The sequence below is a fragment of the Apis mellifera genome, linkage group LG3 (genome assembly GCF_003254395.2).
Source record: "Apis mellifera strain DH4 linkage group LG3, Amel_HAv3.1, whole genome shotgun sequence".
NCBI classification, from domain to species: domain Eukaryota; kingdom Metazoa; phylum Arthropoda; class Insecta; order Hymenoptera; family Apidae; genus Apis; species Apis mellifera.
Window position 1 is genome coordinate 5,934,192 of NC_037640.1, and position 26,127 is coordinate 5,960,318.

The 26,127-nt window shown below is 39.4% G+C and overlaps 1 protein-coding gene and 1 non-coding gene across 9 annotated transcripts in view; both read left to right on the forward strand.

Moving 5' to 3' along the window:
* Positions 1-26,127, forward strand: part of LOC410951 (RNA binding protein fox-1 homolog 2) — a 315,194-nt gene that overhangs the window by 232,560 nt on the left and 56,507 nt on the right. For 6 of the 8 annotated variants that reach the window (XM_026439413.1, XM_006560913.3, XM_006560915.3 and 3 more), the window contains one exon: positions 14,540-14,632. The exons of the other annotated variants lie outside the window; for them this stretch is intronic. In XM_026439413.1, the coding sequence (XP_026295198.1) occupies positions 14,540-14,632 (93 nt within the window). The remainder of the gene's footprint in view (positions 1-14,539; positions 14,633-26,127) is intronic. 8 annotated transcript variants of the gene reach the window in all.
* Positions 20,415-20,495, forward strand: Mir9875 (microRNA 9875). The gene has a single exon (NR_127356.1). It is a non-coding gene; the product is annotated as a microRNA 9875 (primary transcript).

Here is a 26,127-nt window from a genome sequence, read left to right on the forward strand (position 1 = left end):
ATTTTGTATCTCGAAGTTTCAATATTCAACAAGATTCTGATCTTTTCCTATCCGAACTTTCCCACTCTTTCCAGATTATTTTATCAAATACAACATAAGAAGAATCGGATGAAAATCCTTCCAATTATTTAGATAATCTCTCGAGATGATCAAACGAATCTTCTTCAACAATTCTTCCTCCGATCATCGAGATCTAGCCTGGCAAGATAATTGAACTCGAAGTTATTATATCGATATCCATTCAAAATTCAACTTAAAATTCTAATTTAATCTCCCTCGAGCATCCTAGATCCGCCCTTTCCAAGAAATGGGATGAAATGAAATCAAAACTTTGAAAGATTGTAGATTTAATCGTCGTTCGTTCGTGCATGGGGCAAATCTAAGCTTGGAGAGGAGAAAAGGGGAGAAAGGGGAAAAAAGAAAATTTAAAATGAGAGGGGGGGGAGAGTGCGCGAAGGAGAAGTTTGAAATGCAAATAGGTTTCAATATGGATGACAGCGGTCTGGATAAGATCCGCAGTAATACATCGTGCCGACAGCCGGCATCCGGCGAGCTTGCATATTCAGCGTCTTTGCGTCAAGTACACTCAAGTGCACTTCATCAAGCTCCCGCGGTACCACTAACCCAATAGCATCGGCTGCTGACGATGTCACGCACGCCTGTCTATTGTCCATCGGATGATCGAGCCCCCCTCCCCTCCCATCTTCTTGCGAAAACAAATTTTCACGCTTCTGATTACCATGTTTGGATGGAACAAGCAATCGAGCTTTGCTTAACAAAGCTTATTCTCGTTTCAAATTTTCTTTTATCTTCGATCATTTTTTTCGAGAAGAAATTTCGATCTCATCTATGATCTTCGAATCGAACTCGTGTCAAAATGTCGCTGTGAAAATGTTGATTTAAAATCGTAAAGTGAATCGACTCGTACTTGAGCCGCAACGAGACGAGACGACGCGGACACCTTTTATTAAAAATTCCAACGTCTCTGTGATTTTTAAATCAAACAAACGATAATAATAAGAGGAAACTTTTACCTCCGATTTTTTAATATTTTTCTACCCTACGAATTAACCGTGACTGAATAAAATCAAATTTCCCTTTGTATTGCAAATACTTTTTACACTCGTTCGATACGGATGCGACATTATTCCGTGAAAAATTTTCTTTCCCCCCCCCCTCTCTCGAACAATATTATTCTCAGAGAATCCCGCTCCATTCCGATTCTTTTTCATCCCTCGTTCTTCAAACTCGTCCGTAATTAACTCCGATCCACCGTGGTAACTTTCATATCGGAGTAAAAAGGAAAACGAAATCCCCACCTCACGAAATTACCCCCACCTCGCCCCTCGGACCCCCATTAATCAAAATATTCATAACGGGAAACAATGCACGCTCAGTTGAAACATTCTCCAAGAAATATCAAAAGTGTGATATTCGAGTTTGAACCCGTTACCGAAACGAAAGTTAATTGGAGTTGGAAAGGATAAAATCTCGTCTCTCTCTGTTCTCGTCCCCCAGCCCCATAAAACTTGGGCAAAACTTTCGTCGAGATTATGAAATCGCGCGGAAAAGTTTCTCGCGTAGCAATAACGAGGGGCGAAAGAAAGAGGATTCTCTCGAGGAACCTCTTGGCAACGGCCATCCCCACCAGCCAAGTAATTAGATCAGAAATCCATTATTTTGAACGACCTCGAATAATGATTGCTCGAAGACGGTCGTCTCGAGTTTCCGCCACTCGAAAACGGAGTTACTCGTAGATACGATGATCGTGGAAGTTGGCGCGATGGATAGAGCTTCTCCATATTCAAACGCTTTTCGCCGAGCGCCTCCCCTGAATTTCATTGTTACCACTCGAATAATCAGAATACCCTATCACGATGTTTTCGCGTTTCGTATCGATGTCTCGAGATCCTTTCTTTGCGAAGGAAACGAAAATTGTTTCGGAGGAAGAAGAAGAAGAGATTATATTTCCTTTTTTTCTTTCTATGATTCAGTGTTTGATAAAATATAATAAAACTATTAATTTTTGTGCAGATTACAAATGATATAAATTTCTCGTACTCGTTTTACTTTTTAAACAAATAAGAATACCATTTTTATATTCCACATTTTTGCATTAAATTCTTGAAATTAATTATAAATATCCTCGTGCAAGATCTTTATTACTCAGATAAGTTTAAATCTTGAAATCAAAACTGTTCTTCTATGTAAAAATCAAATTCGCACGAGATGCTGTGCAATTAAAATCTTGGGAACTCGAGCATAAAACTTCTTGCAACGTCGATCAAAGATCCCTAAGACTCTCATCAAGCTAATAGCCACTCGAACGGACGAGCAATCAATCAGAGCCTCTAATTGAATGAAGGAGGGCGACAATCGGTAATGCTCGCCTATTAGGTCACGGTGGAGAGGTCTATTTCGATCAGAGAATCCTGACAGGAAGCGCGGCTCGCATCCGTCATTGGAACAACCAATTCCCAGGAGGAATAATAAGCGTGTTCCAGTTACTGAAGAGAGGGCTGGAAGAGGATTAATTAAACTCGTTCGCGATGGTTATCTCCGTGCCGCACACGTGTCCTTTCTTTTTTTCTTCTTCTTCTTCTTCTTTCACTCCACTTCTCTTCCTTCTTCCGCCCTTAGGCTGGTCGTGATTGGTTTCACGGTGTTCTGGATAAAGTGATAAAGGATCACGCTCCAGTTTGCACGCGAGGAACTGGTTTTTCTCGGATCAATCGATGAAATTGTCGCGATTCTTCTTCTTCGCGAGAGAAAGAGAGAAAGAGAGAAAGGAATTTTTTCAACGACCTTGTCGCGTAGGAGTTATGACGATTCGTGTGATAAAAGTGTTGGAACGTTGTCTCAATGGAATAGAATTTAATGGAAAGTTGGATATAGAGTGTAATAGGAAATTTCAAGTATTGATTCTTATCTTTATATATGGAAATATTAAATTTTGAATATTCGTTTAATTTAAAAATTTGCTTGTGGTATAAGTAAAGTTTGAAATGAAGAGAAGAACTTTGAACGTTGATTTCATTGAAGATTGTTCGTTAATAATATTCGAAATTAAAAAGAGAAAATGATAGAAGAACTTGGATGAAAGATTATTTACGATATTCTTAATTGAGATACTCAAAAAGCATTTGTTCTCCTATATTTCTTTTATCTATATATAAAATTCTTCTCAATTAATAAAAACAGGAAGATTGATCATCTACATCATCAAAATCTTCAATTCAATTCTACGAAATTCCAAAGAAAAATTACGCCTCAAGAAACGAGTATTCCGAAAAGGATGAAGGGCGAAATCGAGGAAAATTTCGAAGAGAGAGTCGTTCGATAAATCGTATCGTGATAAATCGTGGAAAAACGTATAATTCGAAGTACAAGTCGGCATTCGTCACGCGTCAGAGATCCCAACAACTCGACAATGGCACCGAGGACGTCACCTTTTGCATTGCAAATTCAACCTGGAACCCGACCGTGGTGTTCCCTTGGAAATATGCGCGAACAACCGCGTTGCCATCGCTTTTTAGCATTTAAGCGATCGCGAGGACGTGACGGGGTCTCCTCACATCGTGGAATCCGCGCGCAATTACGGGGCGGAAAGGAAAAGGGAAAATGAAAACAGACGAGACATTGTTGGAGATGGAAAGATGAAATTATACAGGGATGTGAATTCCTGAGAATCGATTCGATGCCTCTTTTCATTGACCCCGTCACGGAGCCCGAATTACGCGTATGAACACGCGTCACCCAGGAAAATCGCTCGATCACACGATCGCGTTGATTTCCGTTGCGAAAGGATAATCGTCGATCGATGATCTCTCCGTTTCGAAAATGGAAAACGTCGGTGGCGGTCGAGCAATTTTTTCGGTAACGCGAGAGATTTAGATTTAAGGCGAGAGATATAAGATGAGTGTGTGCGATGCGAATCTGTGAGAGAGACCTTTTCTCGAAAGCTTCGTCAATGTAAATGGAATGTGGCATCCCTAATGAAGTGCAGCATTTTGGAGAAGAGATACTTTGAGACCGGTGCGGAGGAGGGCGCTTATCGACTTGTCTTTTCAATTTTTTTTCTTTCTTGTCACTATGGATTCGTATCCCTTTCCGTTTTTCGATTCGTTTCTTTCCTTTTCTTTTCCCTTTCTCTTTTTTTTTTTTTGTTGTTGTTGTTAAATCTTGTAGAATTTGATTTGATGAAAGGTTTGATTCGTTCGTTGAATCTTCAAAAAGGAGAGAGTTTTAATTCGCGGAGGGCAAGTCGGTGAGCGCACTTGTCTCGCGCTGAGTATGTGCCAGTGACACGTACATACATACCATAATATAACCAATGGTGTTAGTTCTCGTAGTTGTTAGACGAGCTATTGCATTTTTACTAGCTAGCATTCCGCATTTTATCATTATTTAGCTCCCATTGGTTATAAGGCAGCTCGGTGCACCTTGCGTAACTGTGTTCGCAGCTGCTTTTGACGAACTGTGGTACCTAAAGTAACTAAAAAAAAAAAAAAAAAAAAAAAAAAGAAAGAAAAATATCCTTTTATTATACATCCTCCTCCTTTTCAGAAACACGCGAAATACCTTCCTCCAAGACGAATCACATCCAACTACGATTCTCTTTATATTTACGATCCTTTCCATTCGATCTTCTCATCGTCTTTTTTACAATTCAATCGAAATCGTAATATTTACAGAAGAAGAAAAAAAGAAAAATAAATACCAAAAAAAAAAAAAGAATAATAATTCACGGCAGCTAATATAAAATGCTTCAAGATCTTCCATCACGATTCTTTTGCATCGTTTTGAATAATATAGTTTCTAATAAAATATCATTGATTTCTCAAAATAAAAACAATCATTCAACAATAATAACAATAGATAGTAGAATTTCAAAATAAGATCGAATAAAATTGATGGAAAAAAAAAAAAACAAAAGGAATAATAAAAATTAGATCGTTTCGAAATGGACGCAGCAGCGGACACACGGTGCACCCGGTGGGCCGGCTGCCGCCACTTCCGGTCGCGGAGGAGACCCTCGGGAGATGCTGCCCATTTGATTTGATGAAACTTTGTCACACCTCGTTTTTTCCAAAGCTACGTCTAACCAATCTCCATTCTTATCCTTCTTTCTCTCTCTCTCTCTTTCTCTCCCTCCCCTTCTCCCTCTTTCTTTCTTTCTCTTTCTCTTTCTATCTCTATCTCTATTTCTCTCTCTCTCTCTCTGTCTCTTTCTCTCTCTCTCTCTCTCTGACAAGTTTCCCAAGGCGTTTCAAGGCCGGTATACACACACATACACACACATCATACATGTCACACTTAATTACACACAGAGAGAAATTCGTATTCGTGGATCGGGAGGAACATGTACACACGTTAGAGACGATTACACGCACATTACACGATTAGAGACGATTATAAAGAGGCGTAAGCAGGAGACGATTATAAAATAGTTGAGAGCTATAACCAGCAATTTGCTGCCTGTCCGTTCGAGTTGATTTTTCCAAGCTTAGAGACTCGCGTTCGAAAGAAACTTTTCTCGAGAGAGACACACCTTTTGTTAATTTGTTTATTATATATTATATAATCTCGCTACACGCCCTATATTTGGTTCCACAGACAACGCCGCGAGTATTACTAATCCACCTGCAAGCGTTGGATTGCGACAAACCGAATGACTGATCTCTACTTTTTTTTTTCTTTTTTTATTAAAAAAATATCGATTCAAGAAAGAATAATTTAATGAAATCGTATTATATGTATAAAACGAAAAGTTGTATTTTTTTCCACTAACAGACATTTTGTATGTCACAATCCAACGCAAACAGCATGATGTCGTACATATATTTATATTACCATTGCATCTTCCGAAGTTTCTTAAGTATCTCTCTCTCTCTCTATATATATATATATATATATCTAATCAATATATATACGTACATATATGTATATTGACACACGAGCACAAAGAATACACGTTACATACATACACATCTGTACATGTACGTACGTACCTCTATCTATGATTGTTATATCATTATTATATATGTAAATAGTAGTCGCACGCTTTTGTCTAGGCGAAGTCGAAGGTATTAATGAAACGGCCCATGCTTCTACCTCTTTTATTACTCACGTATGTGTTTTAGGATAGAGAAATGCTGCTTTCGATCTCACCAACAGTTTTTTGTCCGGCGTTCCAGTATCACGTGTCGTTTGGCTCTTCTCGTTGCGATTTACTCTCTACTCTGTCCCTTTCTCGCTCTCTTTTTCGCTCTCTCTCTCTCTTTCTCTTTCTCTCTATCTATCTCTGTCTCTTCTTCCCTTCCTCCTCGATCGATCCATTTCCTCTCCTTCGAAAATTCTATTTGTTCGAAATAATTTTTTAAAATTATCGATATCGCCTTGAAAAATTTCTTTTTCCCTTTTTTTTCCCCCCTTCTTTATTCTATCTCTCTCTTTGAACTTCTTCGAAAAGAAATTAGATTATTCGGAAATGGAAAAAAATTCGAAATTACCGAGCCTTGAAACTCCTGCAATCTTTTTTATTTTTTTTTTTTTCAAACGATAATCAATTAATATTTTTATCTCTTAACACCATTAATGATCGGAAGAAGTAAAAGTCGGTGAATAAAATAGCCGAATATTTTCCAATATTTTCCTATCCTTCCCAGTGAAAGAAAAAGAAAGAGAAGGGAAGAAGCGAGCGTGAGCGAGCGAGTGGATTGAAACGAGAGAGAGAAACGTAGGGAGCAAACTAGTAGACAGACGAGGAAAAAAAGATCTCTCACTGCCACTTTCATCGAGAAAAAAAAAAAACGAAAGAAAGACACGAAAGAATTACACACATATACGAAGAAAACACTTGAAGCCACACACTTACGCGTATATTCCTATTGTCTCTTAACTCATCCCCCCCTCTTTCTCTCTCTCTCTCTCTCTTTTTATTTATTAAACGTATTTATTAAATATATATATATCTAATTTATATCTATATATAATCAAATATATATAGATATAATATAATATTAAATCTCGTATTGTTTTTTGTGCTTTTATATCGCTGTTTGCCAGCTTCGGTCACAAATATTTAAATATTCTTCGAGTTCCTCTCTTTCTCTCTCTTTCTCTCTTTCTCTCTTTCTCTCTTCGTCCTCTCCCTCCTCCATCCTCTAATTATCATCCTTGAACACTTTGTACACGCACGTCTAGCCACACGAACACCACCGTCACCGTGCACACACCGATTATCCGCTTAATTATCGTGTTATCGGTTCACGCGTTATCGTTCAGAGGCACATTTTACCCTTTGATCATTTTGCTGATTTGTTTCTGGTACACGTTGATAGGCTCACTGGAATCACCTCCTGCTCTTTTTTTTTTTATTTTTCATCAGTCTTGGTTTCTAATTTTTTCACGTAGGAAAAAAGTATTTAACCTGTGTATTAATTTTCGAATGATGTCAATGGTCGATGGAGCTTGATATTGAATATATCGCGAGAGCAGAAGATGGATCTGAAAGGAGAGAATGTGAAATTTTCGTTGTGTTATGAAAAAAAAAAATCGATTCTTTCGATAACAGCTTCAGATCTTATTTCTTTCGAATGCATGAATTATGAATTTTCAAAAAATTTCAGAGATTTCATATCCATCCTCTTTTCTCTCCCATTAATCTTCATTACAATTTAAATATTCAACCTCTGTGCAATTATAACGGAATATTTAAAAAAATTGCTGAACTCTCGAAGCAGCAATCTGTACGAACAATCTAAAAAAAAAAAAAAAAAATCTCATCAATCAGAAAAAATTCCTCGAGGATAATTCCTCGAGATAATGATCATCGTTCCAATTTTCTTGAGGAAAGAATAATTAATCAACACCGGTCTATTTTCGTTTCTCTCTCGAAAAATATTATATATTGTTCAACATGTTTTAACATGTCGCATGATTAATATTTTTATCTAGATAACCTTTGTATCTTCCGAAGCACGCGCTCACACCTCGAAATTAACGTTAATTTCGCTCTCGTGTTTGCCATCCACTTGTTAACTAATCTTTAGTTTAGATAGTAGAAATCATCTCGTTCGAACAAGATCAACAAATGTTCGAAGAACATTGAAAGAAATCGAAGGATCAAAGGTTCTCGACGCGACGACGATTAATCACACGGCACAGGTCAATCAGTCATTCGAAGATCGCATCTATTCCTGGCTGGATGGATACGTCTTATTTACTGCTGCACACTATCGATTCTAACCGAACAGTTTAATTCATCGAATCCCGTTTGTCGTAAATTTGGATATTCGACGAGAATGTGGAACGGAAATGTGTCGTTCATCGTTTAATTTTCGATTCATATTTTATAAGATCGATTTTGGGAGAAAGAATAGAAATATTGGATATATTGAGAAGCATGAAACAAACCGTCAATATTTCGTTCCAGCATTTTTAAAAGAAAGGAAATTAATGGTGACTTCGAATCGAAACTTGGGATAAATTTGCATACAGGAAGCGGATCATCCGGTATATCATTCGTTCCACTGTTTTTTGGAAAGAAAATTAATGGATACTGTCTTCGTTTACAGAGGAGAAAGTAGATCAATACGAATTCCTTTAAATACTACTGATGATATCCCGACTTTGAAATTTATTCAGAAAAAACACGTGTAAAAAGAAAATGTTGCGTTTCCCTCGAAAGGAAATTTAACCCAACGTTTGAGATACTTTTAACTCTTCTCGTTTATATTCACTTTTTTTTTCTTCTTTATCTGGCTCGTGAATCGAGAACTTAAAGTTGAGAAAAGAATCGATGACTTCATCCTATTTTTATTAAATTTCAACCTAGCCATTATTTTATTTCCACCCACATTTCATCGTTCTCCTTTTTCTCGATAGTTTATAAATCGTTTCCGCGATATAATACGCAGATGTAAGCTCGAAAACAGTTCCGGTTCGTGTCAAAGGGAAGCTCGATTTTCAATTGCAGGCGGGAAGATAAATTGCCCGATAAGGTTAGAGCATGATTTCGTTCGTGACAAAGAGCCTGCTTTATCGGGCGAGCATGCTAGTTGTTTTTCTAATATCTCCCTTCCTGTTCCGAGATCCAACGTGGAAGATCCGCGGGAGGAAGGGAGCGATCGCGATAAATTAATCGTGTAATTACGTTTCTTTTTTTTTTTTTTTTCTTCAACGGCGTAATCGTCCTTAAAGGGTTGAAAAATAACAATGGAGATTTGAAATATGATTTCCGGCCTCGCTTAAATTCCAAGTTTCCACTTTTTCGACACTTGTTAAAGAGTTTTATAAACTCTTCCACTCTCTCCTATGGTAATATCACGGATTAAATTTTCACCCGGAGGAGGAGATCGTATATTTTTCATCGACTTTTTGAAATTAAGTAATTCCCTGCTTCGATGAATTTTTTATTCCTTTTCTCCGTAATATCGACGTTGAAAATTTGCAATTATTATTCGGTTTAATAGAGGTATACATAATTACTTTTCACGTGTATACCGATGTTATCTGAGAAAAAGAACATTAAGTATAAAATAAAAATATCCTATTCGTTCTCGAGCTTTATCCTCCCTTCCCTAGAAATAGATTGGACAAATGTGAGGAAAGTCTAGGGGATTTCACGGTGTTCGAACTCGATTCCTTGGAATATCTGTAGAGATGGATTCCGGTGAGAGAGAAGGAGAGGGGCGTGATCGTGATTTCGTTTTAACTGGATTAACGTGAAACTCGTGCCGCGATGGGTGAAAGATTTCTCGTAAGAGTGATCTGAGCGTGGATTAATTTCCTGAAAGAGGAGAAAGGCGGCAGGCGCGGTGATTCCGTGGCTGGTCGCGCATTGCACGCCAACCTTAATTTTCCGAAAGCCGATAAGGCTTTAAGGAGGTTTTCGCCAAGATCGCGATCTCGCCGTCACGAGAACTGCCTCGCTTCGGGACGAGAACGGCCCCCTTTTTCGTTATCCTCGAGAAAAATCGCTGGGCGAAAAATAGGATCGATTTCTTTTACGGTTTAAATTTTTATTCCAAAATAAAATCGAAAATTTAGTTTGTCGTTTCCAATTTTGTCTTTTTTTTTTTCTTTTGTAAATCGAAATTGATCGAATTGGTGTTCGTTACAATTTTAATTGTACTTGTTCAAATATTGAATATAATTCTTTGGAAAAATCGCTAGAAATATATTTAGCTCAAGTGATATTTTATAGCATAAATTTTGAAAATAAATTTAACGTTTTAATTGTTTTCCTATTTTTTTAAAATTCCAATAACAGTTCGAGATGCTAATTCGCGTCATTCACGTCACGTTTAAAATTAAAAATTCGCAAGGATTCGTTTAACCAAAAATTTTCGTTCGCAAAAAAATAATACTAAATTTTTCACGTGAACCGTTATTACAGCACAATATCCAATATATCGCGGATCAAAATAACCCCCTGCCTCGTACTTCCATGTTATTTTACAACTAGCTAAAAATACGCTTGAACTTATGAACTGACCTCATACCAAGGGATCAAAAATAGTGAATAGCGTCGAGTAACGCTCGTTCGATTTCTCTCCTTCCTGCAAAATTTATTTCTCTTTTCCCTCCTCCCCCCTCCCGTTCGTTCGTGATATTTCACCACTCGAAGCCTTCAATTTCGAAACAATGACGACAGAGAAAGTTGGTGCAGAAAACCATGTGGCGAGATTCGAAATAGGGCGAGAGCCTGTTTCTATTCGCGATGCAAATCGATTTGTCGATTATTCGATTCCTCCCCCCCTCACCCTCCCCTCGCGTTCTCGAGCCCGAGGCATTGTCACTACGGCCCTGCCTTATCGACATTATGCTGATTTCCCAAGTGGATCGCGTCGACGAAGCGACTCGTCGTAAGAAATTCGATGAAAAATAAGGGACAAACGACGCTTTTCCACCCAGCTGAAATCTCGCTTACGGGCGATCGTTGTTCTTTCAACGCGTGTATACGCTCTTCTCCCTCCTTCTTTTTTTTCTTATTTCTTTCTACCATGGCTTCTCCAAGGGAAATTTAATTTTTTTCTAAAACGGAACCGGGAAATGAAGTGGTGTAATGTAATCGTAAATACCAAGATAATAGGATAAATTTGAAGAAAGTTTATTATTGGAAAAGTATTCGAAACTTTGCGAATGGAGAAGAGTTAGAGAAAAATTGTCTGTATATCTAGAATTTATAACTTTATATCGTGCATCGTGATTATGGATTATCGTTTTGATCGATTACATTATTGTATGCACGCACAACGCGTATGACGCACGCGCACAGTTCATCTATTTTAATGAATTTCTGTATCGAGTCGATAAATTTTGCGATTAACATTTGTTTTTTCCTTTAAATAATCCGTCATTTTGAAATGACGAATTGATTTCCGCCCGGTGAACGTGAATCGAGAGAGATTGAAAGGCTTTGCGCCGGTCGAAACAAGTCATCTGGAGAATTATCCACGCAGAAATATTGTTTAATAACGTTCAGCGATACGGTTTATTGTTTACTACGACACGTATATCCAGTTCTGTATCGGTTGCGTTCATTCTCGTCGAATTTTCTTCGTTGATTGCGCGAATATCGGTAAGAGAAAATAATCGATTAAAGTAATTTTTATATCTCTCGTTCGGGGTAAGGATCTTTCCCCGATTTTTAAGGCGATGGAAAAGAGGGAGAGGGAAAGGAATAAAAATTTCAGGGCGAAAGTAGGAAGTAGGAAGTAGGGGGTTTAAAATATTCAAAAGTTCAAAATGCAAGTTTCTCAAAATTCCACCGCATAATTTATAAAGTTGCAGGAAAAGGACTCGAATCTTCCGGTCGAATGACGGTTGTCGTCAAGAATTTTTCTCCAAACAAATTCCCATTTCTTTTTTTTGATCGAGATTTTTATAAAAATTTGTATAAAAATTTCGAGATCGAGATTTAATATAAAAATTTTTATACCAATTCTCAATCAATCGAAAGTATTAAATATCTTTCGCGTAACTACTTATTGGTTTTATCCAATTAACTTCGTTTTTCTAATTCTAATCTTTATTACAGCATCGTTAAGCTTAAAAAAAAAGTTTTATCTCAAAATTTCCACCGTCCGAACTTCGAAATCTTTCACAAATCTCAAAATTCGCCCCCGATCCTCGATTAAAACCAAACAGCCCCTCCCCCTAAACCACCCCTCGATTAATTAATGAGAAATGGTGGCTCTCGATTATTCGAGGGAAATTCTCCACGAGGGCAATTCAATTTCCTTCCATCGATTCGATTACAGTGGAAGGAACGAGTTACGATGTTTCTTGAGAGAGGGATGAAGACAGAGGAAACAAGCTCTTCGGTCCTTCTCCTCCCTCCCTCCCTGTATTACGCGGGGAATACGATAACTTTGCACTCTATCCCCCTCCCTCTCTCCCTCCCTTTCGCGTTTCTTCGAGAGCAGAGGCCGTATTTGATTTGACTTTAATACGATTTCTCAGCGATGGCGACAGTCTGGATACACGTAACCGCTCCTGGCAGAAACGAGAGGGAACCGAGAGGAAGTTGATTATCCATCCGCGTCTCTTTCTCTCTCTCTCTCTTTCTCTCTTCTCTCTCTGTCTGAAATTAATTTCCTCGGGTGAGAAACACATTTCGTTTTCGAATCGAAGCACAGAAATTTATTTATCTTTTCAAAAATTATCGAGTTTTCGAAATCCTTCGAATTCGAAAGAATTAGATGTAATTATCGTTGAAATTTAATTTTGTAAAATTTGATTCAAGATGTTCTGGCAGGTTACAAGTCTCTCTCTCTTTCTCTCTCTCTCTCTCTGTAAAAGGGTTGAAATGAGTTATGGTTCGGGGAAATTAAAGTCAGGAATTAAATCAGGTGTATCAAGACTCGAGGATATTATATTTCTCCGACAGTATCAACCAAGGTGTGAGCGTGTGAGCATCATAATATTTTACAATCACGGAGACAATAAAGAATTTCCCTCCAAGATTCATGGCCCACCTCGAAGCTTTTCCAATTTTTTTTTTTTTTTTCTTCTTCGTCATCTTCTTCTTTTTTCCCCTTATCGAACTTATTCAAAGCGATTGCACACGACGAATGGCAACCACACACGAGCACACACACACATACACACACACACGTACACTTGATTATTCGACACCCGTCTATTCGAAAATCATCCTTTCCTCAAAACGTCCAAGTGTTTCTAACCTCCTTTACGTCATATCTTTAATTTTCTTTTTCTCGTACACGCACCTCTCGGTACAAAGCAAGAGTCTTTAATGATATGACGATGACCATGATGACATGACACGATATGATATGATATGATAATGAGATGATTAATGTGACCATGACCATGATTTCTTACCATGATTTTATATTTACTTATTTGTTGCACGTTGTTTGGTGCGTCTCCGTAAGCAGTATGACGCGCTCGCAGACTCTCTGGCAAACCGACATTTCGGCAAATATCGTGCTTTCCTTTTTTTTTTTTCATCGTCTCCATATCGATCCGTTGCAAACGAGTGCTCTCGCCCCTTTAGCCGCCCTTCTTGCATCTCTCCCTCCTCGTGATAACACGGGGACGACACGATTTGCGATAACGTTTCTCCTTACCTGTAATAAAATAAAATAATAAAATCTTAATCGCTTCGAAAAGAGAAAAGAAATTGAATATTTAAATTTAGAGAAGAAAAAGAAAGGAAAAAGTAGTAGCATTATTTTTTCAAATATTAGGCTTGAGAACTTTTGCTCATCGTAGTCTCATGGAAACTCGTCCGGTTTATTGTTTCCACGAATTTCGTAAAGATCCGCGAAGACGTGGTTCTGGCGCCGCCATGATGGGACGAAAGAAATTCCGCAAAACTTTTCGTTTCGCCCCTCGAGGCAGCGTCTCGAGAGTGGATCTCGAGAATTAATTAGCGGCAGACGGCCATTGTACGGCGAGAGATTCGAGAAATAAACGGGAGAATAGGTTTAAGAGTTGAAAAAGACGGCCTCGAGGACGGAATGATGAAAGAGGGCGAGGGGGGAGGCACGCGAGAAGAAACTCGAAGAATCTCTCTCTCTCTTTTTCACGACAATCTTCCATTCGTTCGCGTATCGTTGAATGAAAAGTCGGTCGAATCGGCACGAATTCGATTGAAACACGCGCGGAAAGGTTTCCCGCGCGAGTTGCACGCGGAGCACCCCCACGAAAAATGCACTCGTTGGCCTCGAAGGCCGTTTCGAAAAAAAAAAATCGCCTTTTCCTCTCACCTTTTCTTTCTTTCTTTCTTTCTTTCGATATCTCATCTTCCTTTATTATTATTTTCTATCTCTTGTTCATTTAACATCTTCACCTTTTATTTTACTTTTCTTTTTTTACCTTTTCTTTTTCACAACTTTTTTTTTTTTTAAAACTCGTATATTAATAGAACACGAATGAAAATTTTGTACAAGCGTTACAAGAAAAGCACGAAATGTCGGGCCTGCCAGTCGGCTGTTTGCCGAGCGCTGGCAGTCTGTAAGTTGAGTTTAATGCATGTTGTTTTGTCTGTCCTTGCATGCAGGGATTCGGTTTTGTAACATTCGCAAATAGTGCTGACGCGGACCGGGCACGTGAGAGGCTACACGGCACCGTGGTTGAGGGCAGAAAGATTGAGGTGTGCATGAACATTCTTATACTTATATATATATATACATACATATATATATGTATACATTCGCCATTAATTCATTTATATACACGTGTTGTATACTTATTTTTGCAGGTGCACAGCGGGTGTAGCGCGGACGAGCGCGTGGATCCACGCGCTCGTCCGCGCTACACCCACTCAAATAAATACTATATATTATTTCAAATTAATCAACAGGCGACCAGCGATCGCTTCTATCGATCTTCTTTATTTATTCATTTATTTATTTATTTATTTATTCATTCCCTCCCCCCTTTTCTTTCTCGTAGCTAACAATACTACAATGTCGAACGCTGCTTTTCTAATTGAATTTCTAAAAACGTTGGTCGCCTATTTGAGATATACTCGAATACTTTAGATTATTTATAAGCAAATCGCGGGGCTCGTGCTCGTAAAGATACAATTTTTATTTCTTTTTCTTCGTTCTTTTTCTTCGTTCATTAACCGTGTTAAAATTTTCAGGAGGTGTACATATATTTGCAACAATGACAAGCGTTTCTTTTTTTTTTTTTACCAGCACGAGCTACGCGACTTAATTTTAAGCAAGAAAACCGGTTCCGATCGACAGACTCGCTTGCGCCTCTCGAGCGGGGCCCAGAAAAAGCCCACTGTTTCGAACGCTGTTTTCGGGACGGCGAGTTTTTCGAATTTTCGCGGAGCCACGGAGTCCCTCTTTCCGTATTTATCGGCTATTTTATCGTGGTGGTTAATCGAGAGATAATTGCGGGGACAGGGAAGGATAGAAATAGGTTGGGGAGCGCATTCTGGGTCAATCCGGATCGAGCACTCGAGGACTCGAGTGCCATCGATCGATTGGCGCTTGGAGCGTGTCGAGAGATTCGCGATCCTGACTCCTGTCGAGTGACTCGATCACACTCCATTTTTCGGGGACTCGACTCGAAATGATCCACAGTGCGATCCATATCGGTTGGATCGTTTTTAAAACAGATGTAGATCGTAGAAATTTAAATTCCAATCCCTTTTTAACCATCAGTTATGGAGAAATTTGAAACTCGTTGCGATTACGATATTTTTATTAAAAAAGAAAAAGAAAGGAAAATTTCTTGTGCGGATATGGACGAATATGGCTTCGTAAAAAATAAGTGGCGAGGATCGTGGCAATGGCGCGATTCAAGGATCGCGTGATCAATTGAAATTCAAAGGGAAAGAACGGAGAGTCGGAATATCGATCGACAAATGGTTTAATCGGTATTGATCGAACGTGATGTCTGGCGCAACGTCGATATCCGGCAATAGCAGCTTAATCTGATTGGATAATGCGATTAATCGAGCGAACGAAATGTTACTTCGAACGCGTTGGCACACCGGCGTGGCCAGAATCACTGTTGCGTCACCTGTTCCTTTATGAGCCAACTTATTTATAGACGAATCAACTTCTGTGTGAATTGATTTATAGAAATTCGCGCGCGTACAAAAATTCGAATTATTCGAATATCTTTCATACGATGTATTTATTTTTCGCGATTACGATTCTTTTTTCCTTTTTTTTTTCTTTTTTTTTTGGTTTCTAAACGAAACAATTCAATCGATCGGATTGTTTAATCCGGACCGTGATTAATGCGCGTAAAGTATGCGATAGAAGGAAATCTTTTCGGAAAATTTAGTCACGCGCGTAACATTAACAATAAGATTAAATTCCAATTAAAATCGATTTTCATCGTCATCGATCGAAATCTTATTTACGCGAGTAATTTTCAATTGTAATTTTTAATTGCACGTTATAAAATCGATCACTGTGTACGTATATACGTAGGTTTTAAAATTTTCCTGAAAAATTCGTCGATATTCAATAACAATTCGCGATTTTAATGGCTCGTCTGGATATTCGAAATCGTCGCAACGAAAAATCTTTCCCGTCAGAATCACGAACCTGCATTCTCTCGCCATTGCCAGGGAACGTCACCAGGCAACGCGTCTCGAAGGTGCAAGCACGGAACCGAAAAGCGTGGGCCGTGCCACGAAACGCGGACGCAATCCCGATATTAATCTCGTCGAACATCTCGTCGAAATGAATTCGTCAAATCGACCGACACGCGTCCGCGTGGGTGGTACGAGTCACGCGCAAGCGACGAAGTTGAAGGGGTGGACGCGCTCGGGACAACTCGGTGAAAATTACATTTCAAAATGAAAAACAAAACCAAAAAAAAAAAAAAAAAAAAAAGAAAAAGAAAAAAAGAAAGAAATTGTGAAATAACGAGGGACAAAAGTATTATATTGTATGCGTACGCGCACGATTGACGTGTGCGCGTATGTAAATAGAGACAGAAAGAGAGGAAAGGTTGGCCAGTGAATAGGAGGATATATATATAAATATATATATATACAAGTATACTCCGTCTGGCAACAACGGATTAAATACGGAAAGAAATATAAATATCTGATGTCTCTTTGTTGTCCCCTATAGAGAGTCGTTCTACGCGCGACACAGCGACAGACGAGAGTCGAGGCGCGTGCGGGAAACACGTAGTAGAGATCGGATAGTACGGTGTAGAGAACGAGCGAGAAATAGAAAAATATATATATATGTGTGGAAGGCTAGTAAAACGAGATACCTATATAACCGATGGTTAACGGACGGAATATTGAGAGAGCGAGCAAACGAGATAAGAAAAAAAAAAAAAGAAAAAGAAACGAGAAAGAAAGAGAGTATGAGAGAAAATTGTTGAAAGAATTTTGAGGGCAAGTAACGGCGGGCGAGTGAAGGGACACTGAAGATGCCGGTCGAAAAAACGATCCCAGAAGTGTCCGAAAAGGTAAGGAAACCAGAAAACCATAAGCATCGAGAAAAAGCGAAATAAATAGTCGAGAAAACTCTTGACGAGAGCGACGAGAGAGAGATGTCGTCTCGCAATGCCCGCTCTCTCACCCCGATCGAAATACACACGGGAGTCGCACGAACGAATTTTTTTCATCGTACGCGTACAAATTATATCGGCGATTAAACCACGTTATGTTCGTTTATTCGTTTATTATTCGGCGGATTATATTGGCGTGGAATGGGAGGGGGAATTTTTTTCTCTTTCTTTTTTTTTTTTTTTTTTTTTCGGGCGGATTTCGTGCCCGAGCTTCTCGCGATTTTTGCGAACGATTATGCGCTATGGAGTGTGTTTATCGTAATGGCCGCCAGATGGCGACCGATGGCCACTCGCCTCGGATAATCTGATTAAAAGTTTTTTGGGAAAAAAGTTAGTTAGCGGGGAATTGGCAACACGTTGCAGCAATAAAAAGTGGCAAAAAGCTTTTAGCTTCGTTAAAAGATCAAACCTTGCTCCCTGTAATTGCATAAAAATCAATGTTAAAATCAATGGGTAAACTGTGCCCGAGGTAGCCATATTGGAACAAAACGTGGAATAGAACGTAGAGCGGGTAATATGATCAAATTTAAAATTGAGAAAGGGAATAAAACGAAATTAAATTTCTGTATCCTTCAACGAACGAGTTGTAAACTGTCTAATATTATATTAACTGTCGATTCGTTGGTCGATCGTTGCTGAAGAGGGCAGCACGATGGATTAAATTTCCAATTGTTCGTTTTTACTTCGATCGGATATCAGATTGTTACGAATGTTTCTCGATGCGTTCTCTCGTTTTTTTTTTTTTTTTTTTTTTCTTTTTTCACCAGCGAATCACGTGGAAAATAGATCCGCGAAAATAAAAGGGATTACGTTCGAACGGAGAAATTCGTCATTAAATTTACCTGTCAGGAAGCAAGCCAGAATCTAGCGTAACGAAAAACTCGGAACGACTATTTAATCTCCATTTTCCTCTCTTCCATTCGATTCTGCTCTTTTTCTATCTTCTCTCTCTCTCAAAAAAAAAAAAAAAAAAAAAAGAAAAAAGAAACGAACCGTTCGAACGTCGTCTGATAAATCGTCCGACAGCCAAAAAATTTGGCAACGTTCGCAAAACTCTCGTAGCTCTGGCACGACAAACATTTGCACGGATTTTTTTTGCTGCGTATTCTCGTAACTACCCCTCCATGTTCCACGCTCGTACGATTAATTTTCGAAATATTCAAAAAAAAAAAGAAAAGGAAAGAAAAGAAGAACATTATTTTTTCTTTTCTTTTTTTTTTTCCTCTTTTTTTTTTCTCTTTTTTTTCCAATTTGCTTCCCGGTTCCACGCGACATTACGGATTTTTAATCCTTAAGCTAAATAAGTTATGGACGGACGTTCGCACGAGTACTTTCGAAGCTGGTGTAATTATTCGAAACGAAATATATACATATATATATACATATATACACACGCGAATTTAAAGCGTGAATTTTAATCATTAATTTAACGATTTTTAGATATTTAATTTCAGGAAATTTTCGCGATAGGAAACATGGTGGATTCATAAGTGGCACGAAATGAGAGAGGTAAAATTTTGACGTGCCGCCGCGACTAATGGTGTCGAAGAAAATGGCGGGGAAAATCAGTGGTGAGGATGAAAATGTCGGAGCGGAATAGAGCGCGTCAAATTAAACTTAACAAGTTTTAATGCCCAATTACGGAGTTACACCTACCTGGCTGGCTCTTATTTCTGTTGCCGTAATAAGCCACGGTAATTGAAATTTACGAGCGTGTTTTACGCGGGCCGGTTCGTAAACAGGGAAAAAGCGGTGTCCAGCCAACGTTTGAGACGCGCTAATTCGACGAAGTAAGACGAATGAATTTTAAATTTTCTCGTAACACTCGTGTATATATATATTCTGCCACCTATGCGTTTAACCTTTCTATATTTTTTCCTTCCGATAAATTATTGGCAATGAAAATTTACTTTAGAAACTCTTTACGATGCGAGTAAAATGTCCAAAAATATTACATGCGCATTTTTTTCAAACACTTTAATTAAAATGGGTAATAAATTTACCTTAGGAATTTGATAAATTCAGGGGAAAATGTACGTTTACTATTTCCGTTCTTGCTGTTTATATCGCATTTTATTCTCAAAAAATTTAATTGATCAGAAAATATTGACAACAAAATTTCAATTTTTCGCTCTCCCTTAAAACTGTTCATATTCCAATTTTTTTTATTGAAAAATAATACGATAAAAAGATTGCTTTATTTTGCGTATCATCGTAAAAACCATTACCGATTAAACGATATCCTTCTACCAAAAGGTAAATAAACCGTGCGGGAAGAGGGGGAGAGAAACTCTGCAATTTCACCCGATTTCACGAAAAGGTACAACTTCGTTAAAAAAAAAAAAAGAGGAGAAAGATCTCCACGTATCCCCATCAAACAAATATAAACCCAGTCGAGTAATTTCAACTTTTCCGGCAAATTAAAAACCTCCATTAACAAAATCACTGAGATGTCCGCCGCCAAACGAGGGTCAAATTCCAACCCCTTGCGAATTACATTCGCTCCAGGGATCCGGCAAAGCTTCGACGTGGAGCCTCTAACGAGAAGTTAAAGACCGAAATGGCCGAGGGTTAAAGGGAGGAGGACGCCGAGCTCGCATTGAAAAGGCGAGAGTCCAACGATGATCTCTCCCTCCCCTCCCTTTTTTTCCACCAGTGCGAGCTTTTTAATTACCGGAAGGATTAAGGGAGATTTCAAATTAGAACCGAGTTTTTTTTTGTCTTGCGAGAAAAGAAAAGAAAAGGAGAGAAAAAAAGAAGAAAAAGAAAAAGAAGAAGAAGAAGGGGGATAAAATGTTAATCCGCAAGCCGAACTCGACTTGAGAATCTGACGATTCGTCGAAAGTTTATCCGGATACCGGTTCCTCTTTCAAAAGGGAACACGTGTTCTCTCTGTAATTACGTCGCCGAAGAAAGATATATCGTGGGATGAGGAAGGGAGGAGGGAGTCCCTGTCAGACCAAAAAAAAAAAAGGAAAAAACCGTTGCAACGCATCGATGTCGAACGAATATCGCCTCGTTTTATTGGCCTCCTGCTTGCCAACCGGAGATTATATCGGTTTCCGGAAAAAGAGGTTTTGTTTCGGGCTGTTCGATTGTGACTTCGATGATTAAAGTTGGAAACGGTGGACGATTATTCGGATGAAAGAGGAATGGAGAAATTGGAATGGATGGGGTTTTATGATTTCTCTAAATTTGAAATTTAGAGTATCATTTGGCAATATTTGGACGGGCAGTATTGAAATAATTAAAACAGAAATGATAATTTTCTTAAAATTATAATACTTTTGGAATTAACAATCAAGAGGATTATTTCTCTCAAATTTAAAATTTGCAACAGTGAGAAATAAATCAAAGGTAGAAGAGATTAAACTGAAGAGGTTTGTAATTCCTTCCTTCCCAAAAAATTATAATAACCAGAGACGAAACAATCCATTTTCGAAACGTTTTGAATACCCTCGAATCGCTTGGATCCATGGATTAAAATAAACCATTTGAGATTAAACTGAAGAGCGAGCAATTTGACTGAGATACACCACAGCTCGTGAAAATTCGATCATCGAAATTATATCGCGGCCATCCAAACCAAGTGCCACCCTGGAGGAGCCACTCTTGCATATTTTATCCTCCAACAACAGTGTTTTCCAGCTGGAACATTTTCGGTCAAATATTTTGCCGGCTGCTCAAACATTATCTTTTCGTATTTACCCGGTGATCCCGCGACCACCAGTCTTCTTCCGCCAACGAGCAGAAGAGAGAGAGAGAGAGAATCCAACCGACGCTAATAACGCCGCTTTAATTACCCTCGAACCAGGCCAAGAGGATCGAGGGAATTTCCTGGGAGACCCGTGTTCCACGTTAAATCGTATATCTCGATCCTAATCGAAGAAATTACACGTTATACAACCCGGGGATTGGGGATATCGAATCAATTCTAATACAAACGTATCCCAACTTCGTTCCCAATCTCTCTAATTATCCAGCTTGTTGGGATAGAAGGATAACTGGAGATAGGAGATTCGAATGAAAGGGAATCCTTCCTCGAAAGAAGTGTTGGAGAGGGATCAAAACGTCATCCAAAACGTTTATTTTTATTTCTGGATGGAAAGTAACTTGGACAAGATTCAAGAATTCTTTTTAAAAATACTCGAAAGAGAGGAGGATAACCGCCGAGATAGAAAAGATGCGAAAAGTTCGAAATTTTTTAGAGAAGCAAGGAGAATGGAAGAATTCTTTACTTTTTCGATAAGGAATTTCGATTTGTTCCCGATAAGATCCAGAGTCAATCTTCCAATGATATTTAATAAATCTCTATTTAATAACGCGACACACCTTCCTCCACGACGGAAATACGATCTTTCTTCGAACGATATTCAATAGATTCCGTTCGATACCGTTCCGGAAACTGACCAAAGAACTAGCTTCTACTACCATTTCTCTCTCTCTCTTTTCTATACACAATCGACACACTCGTCGGATCTCTTTTCCTCAAATTCGACGGATCCTTTCAACTCAGAATCGTGGTCAGAATCAGTTCCTCTTTCTTCAGCCCCTCCAAAGAAATGTCGCGAAAAAGAAGGGATCCCTCCTTGAAACGACGCTCGATAGAAGTTTCGGGGCGAAGTTCGATCTTTGCTCACCTTGGTAACGAGTGAAAACACAATGCTCGATGACTACAAAGGCCGTTCGTTAAGATAATGGGCCAGTGAATGGGGAGGGGTGTCGCGAGGCCGCGCTCGCGTTTCGACCCTCCCCCTCCTTCCCTTCCACCTCGTTCGCCGTTCGTTCAAAGCTCCATTCATTGGGGAGGGGAGGGGAGGGAAGGGGGGAGTTTAAACTGGTTTAAGCACCGGCGGTAGTTAGCGAGCGGCCCGATACTCTTCGATTATCGAAGGTCTTTCGGCCTCGTTAGCGGGCTTCAATTTTGCACGCTCCCGCTGCGCGAGCATTGTTGATCGCCCCTCTAAAGAGGAGGGGGGGGGGGAAGGGTGCGACGAAAGGGTTTGTTTGCGGAGATCGAAGGTGGTGGCAAGGCTCTCCCTTCATTCCTTTTTTCTTTCTCTTCTCTCGAGAATGAGATTTTTTTTTCGATAATTTTTCTTCGGACGTTCTTTTTTTTCATAGTCGTCATTTTGAATCGAAAAAGGAGTTTCTTTTTTTTTCGAAGAACGTTTTTCGAAAGGAAAGTATCTATTTTCGAAACATTTAGAAACGATAGAACGATTCAGTTTTCGATGGACGTTCGAGGGAAACTGGGTTATTCGTGCGAAACTCTCGCGTGAACTTTTAGATAATCTGTGATATTGATTCGGCAACTTTTGCGCCGAATTTCAAATTCAATGCTTTTCGTAAGGGTCAACATTTGTCTTTCGTCACTTGCAATGTGGAATTTCCACACTGAAAATAATATCACCAGCGAGATATCGAAATCGGTCTCCGAATAATTTTGGAGGAAGGATATTTCGTCGTTACGAATCATTCGAAATCGTGTCGATACGAATAACGTCGAAAGGATTGAAGAACAGAGAAACAGAGATAATTATTTTACACGGACAAATTAATCCTCCCAAGAAGATTCTCGTAGAGAGAAAGAATCGTGTTTCTTTCGCTCGATTGATCAAAAGAAAGATTGACAAACCTCCACTTGATGGTTAATTAACACCAGTGAAGAAAAAATAAATCAAAAGAGGGAAAGAGGTAATAAAATTCCAAATTAACTTCGCTCTAATTATCCCTCGATTCGCGAGAAAACTCTTCAAGTATACCTTTAACGCTTTTTCAATTCAATTTAAAATCGAAGAAGATAATAATGACGTATCGATGAGTAGAAAAAGTATTTGTGAAACGTCAAAAGATGTAATGAAATTCAAAAACCATTATATATATATGTTATACATTTTATTCATGTGGAAAGCTGGCTATCTGAAAAACTCTTCTACGTTTCTTGATAGAAAACCCATAACGTTACCATCCATCCACCACTCTTCTCCTCATAGAATAAAAAATCCTCGTGCATTCACGTCACTCGTTGACGCGTTGGAATACGTTAAATACGATGGCAAATAACGTCACGTTGGGAAAAAAAAGGAAACGCATTTACACATCCCCTATAGAACTATAGAAACGCCACATCCAACCTCCGCAACCACCCACGATTCGTTATTCCAACGAATTCCTCCAAACGCTTCGATTCCACCCTTGGACATCCGAAAAGCCATCATCCGTTGATGAAAATTCGCCCACACACCTCCTACCTCCCCTCTCTCGAATCAATAGCCAAACCGTGGCAAGAGGACCAGGTGAAAAGGGTAGCAGGCCACTACGCGAAGGTGAGCGAAGGACGAAAACAAACTCTTGTTCCGGCGGAACCGTGGCATTCCGGAAAGCAGGAAGTACGACCCAGTGGTGTCGTCGTAGCTCATGCACGACCTGCACGTCGGTGCATAACGACAGGTGGCTCGAATTTTGCAGCCTTAGCAAGTCAAATTTATGCAGATGCCGGGAGGGGGGAGGAACAAGGTTGCCCGAAGCTGTGTGACGTTTGTCCGGCCAACATCTTGTACCATCACGCGACCGCCATCTTATCGATATCGTCGATATGCGGAATATAGACAGAATTCTCGAGGATTCGAGGAGTGGCGGCCATTAATTCGAGCGAGCGTCTCTTTTATTCTTCTGTTTCTTCTTTGTGCCCTTCGATGAATCGAGACTTGGATTCCTCTTTTTTTTCGTGAAGTACAGAAGAGGTATTTTCGAGAAAACGAAAAATCGGAAGATATCTGACAGTAATCGGTCCAATATTGTTAGACTTGTTAGATCAAAGGTTAATATTCTCGCGAGATATTCTCAATAAAATAGTTCTCTCTCTTCGTTTTTGAAAGAGAAAGGTGTTTAAATTAAAACGGAGAAATCTTTGGATCGATCCACGTGCTTCCAACAGGAGAATATCGTGAACAAGCGTTATAAATTATACAGCGAGGACGGCGAAGCTAATGAAAATGATCAATCCATACGATCCATTCGACCTATGCCCTTTTCCCCAATTAAAAAGTAGATTCCCTCCAATATCGATCGCGTCGAATAAGCCTCCTCTCAAACAACACGTATCCGCTTATTTTGAATAATCCCGTTGAATCGAAAGATTCTATACACGCAATCCCCGTCGAGAAGAGGGGAGGGGATGTGTGTCATTCAGGGTAGAAGGGCAGTCACGCGTAGATCGAAAAATCGATGGCCGAGCTGCGTTCCAGGCCAAATCTTAACGAGCCACAATTTACAATGGGCCAAGATTTACTTACTTCCTGCATTTCAATTCAGATCGCGGTGATACGCCCGGATCGGCCGGAAATCGTGGATCGTTCGTGTCGGCCACCGTTCGTGTCACGAAACTTGGCGTATGTGCCGTCTATTATCCTCTCCTTTCCCCTCTCCGCGACATCCCTCTTCCCTCCATTTACGTCGAGACACGATTATTTCTTTCTCTTTTTTTCCTCTTCTTCGCAATTACACTCGAAGAGATACCGCCGTGCAGAGGCAGGCCAGCGTGGCTTCGATGTCAATCGAAGATTACAATGGTTCCCCTTAATCGGATCGATATCGTCGTCCAACGGCTCTGTCCACGAAATTGAATCGAGAATCTGCTCGAGAGTTAATAGCGGATAAAGGCTTGACTATCCGGGCCCCCGCTAGTTGATAGTTAGGGGGAGTCTTTGCGGAGGGTGTGGAAGGGGAAGAGGGGAGGGAAGAGTCGATGATCGAGGAGGAGGATGGCTCTGACCCTGGTCGACGTCGTTTTATCTGTCGGCAAACGAGGCGCTGATGGATTTATTGGTGTTTGCACGCGCAAATAGAGGTAAGCCTGGGCCGACGATAGAGATAATATTGTAACAACCGCGGAACAGGTTCTGTATCTGATAGGGGGGAAATCGGCGGCGATAGATGAATGGATTTGGCTTTGACGCAGATTTCTGCCGAGATTTCAATAGATTTCGTTGGAATTCGATTACGTGTAAGGATTGGAGAGAGAGAAAGAATTCGAATGCGTTAAGAATTCTTCTTCGTTCCGTGAAAAGATTGGTTAAAAATTAGAGGGGGATAGATTTCGTTTTCCTCTGAATGAATCTGCAATAAGCCAGGGTTTGAGTTTAGGATTATATCGAAATTTTGTTTGTACGAAGGATATCTAAGGAACGTGTAAATTTTATTATCGTGATCATTGTTTATTATTATTATTAGATTTGCAAGGAAGAATTCACAAAACTATGTAATACAATTTTAATTCTAATGATATTTCGCGAGATAAGTCTGTGTTATGGGGGAATTAAAATAGGATCTAATAAACAACTTGGATCACATACACGCGCGCGCGGAATAAAGTAAGATTGTACCTTCTTCCGTGGCAAATCTGGACCGCGATAAATCACGTTACGTTAAGTCCGGTGCCAGGAGAGATCTAAGCTGCAGTATACCAGGCTCTGCTCTAACTTATGGCAGATCGGGTAACTTGGTTCCACGGAAAATTCGATTCACGGTAAATCGAATTAAACTGTCGATGCAGGGAAAAATGAAGTAGAAAAAATTCCAAAT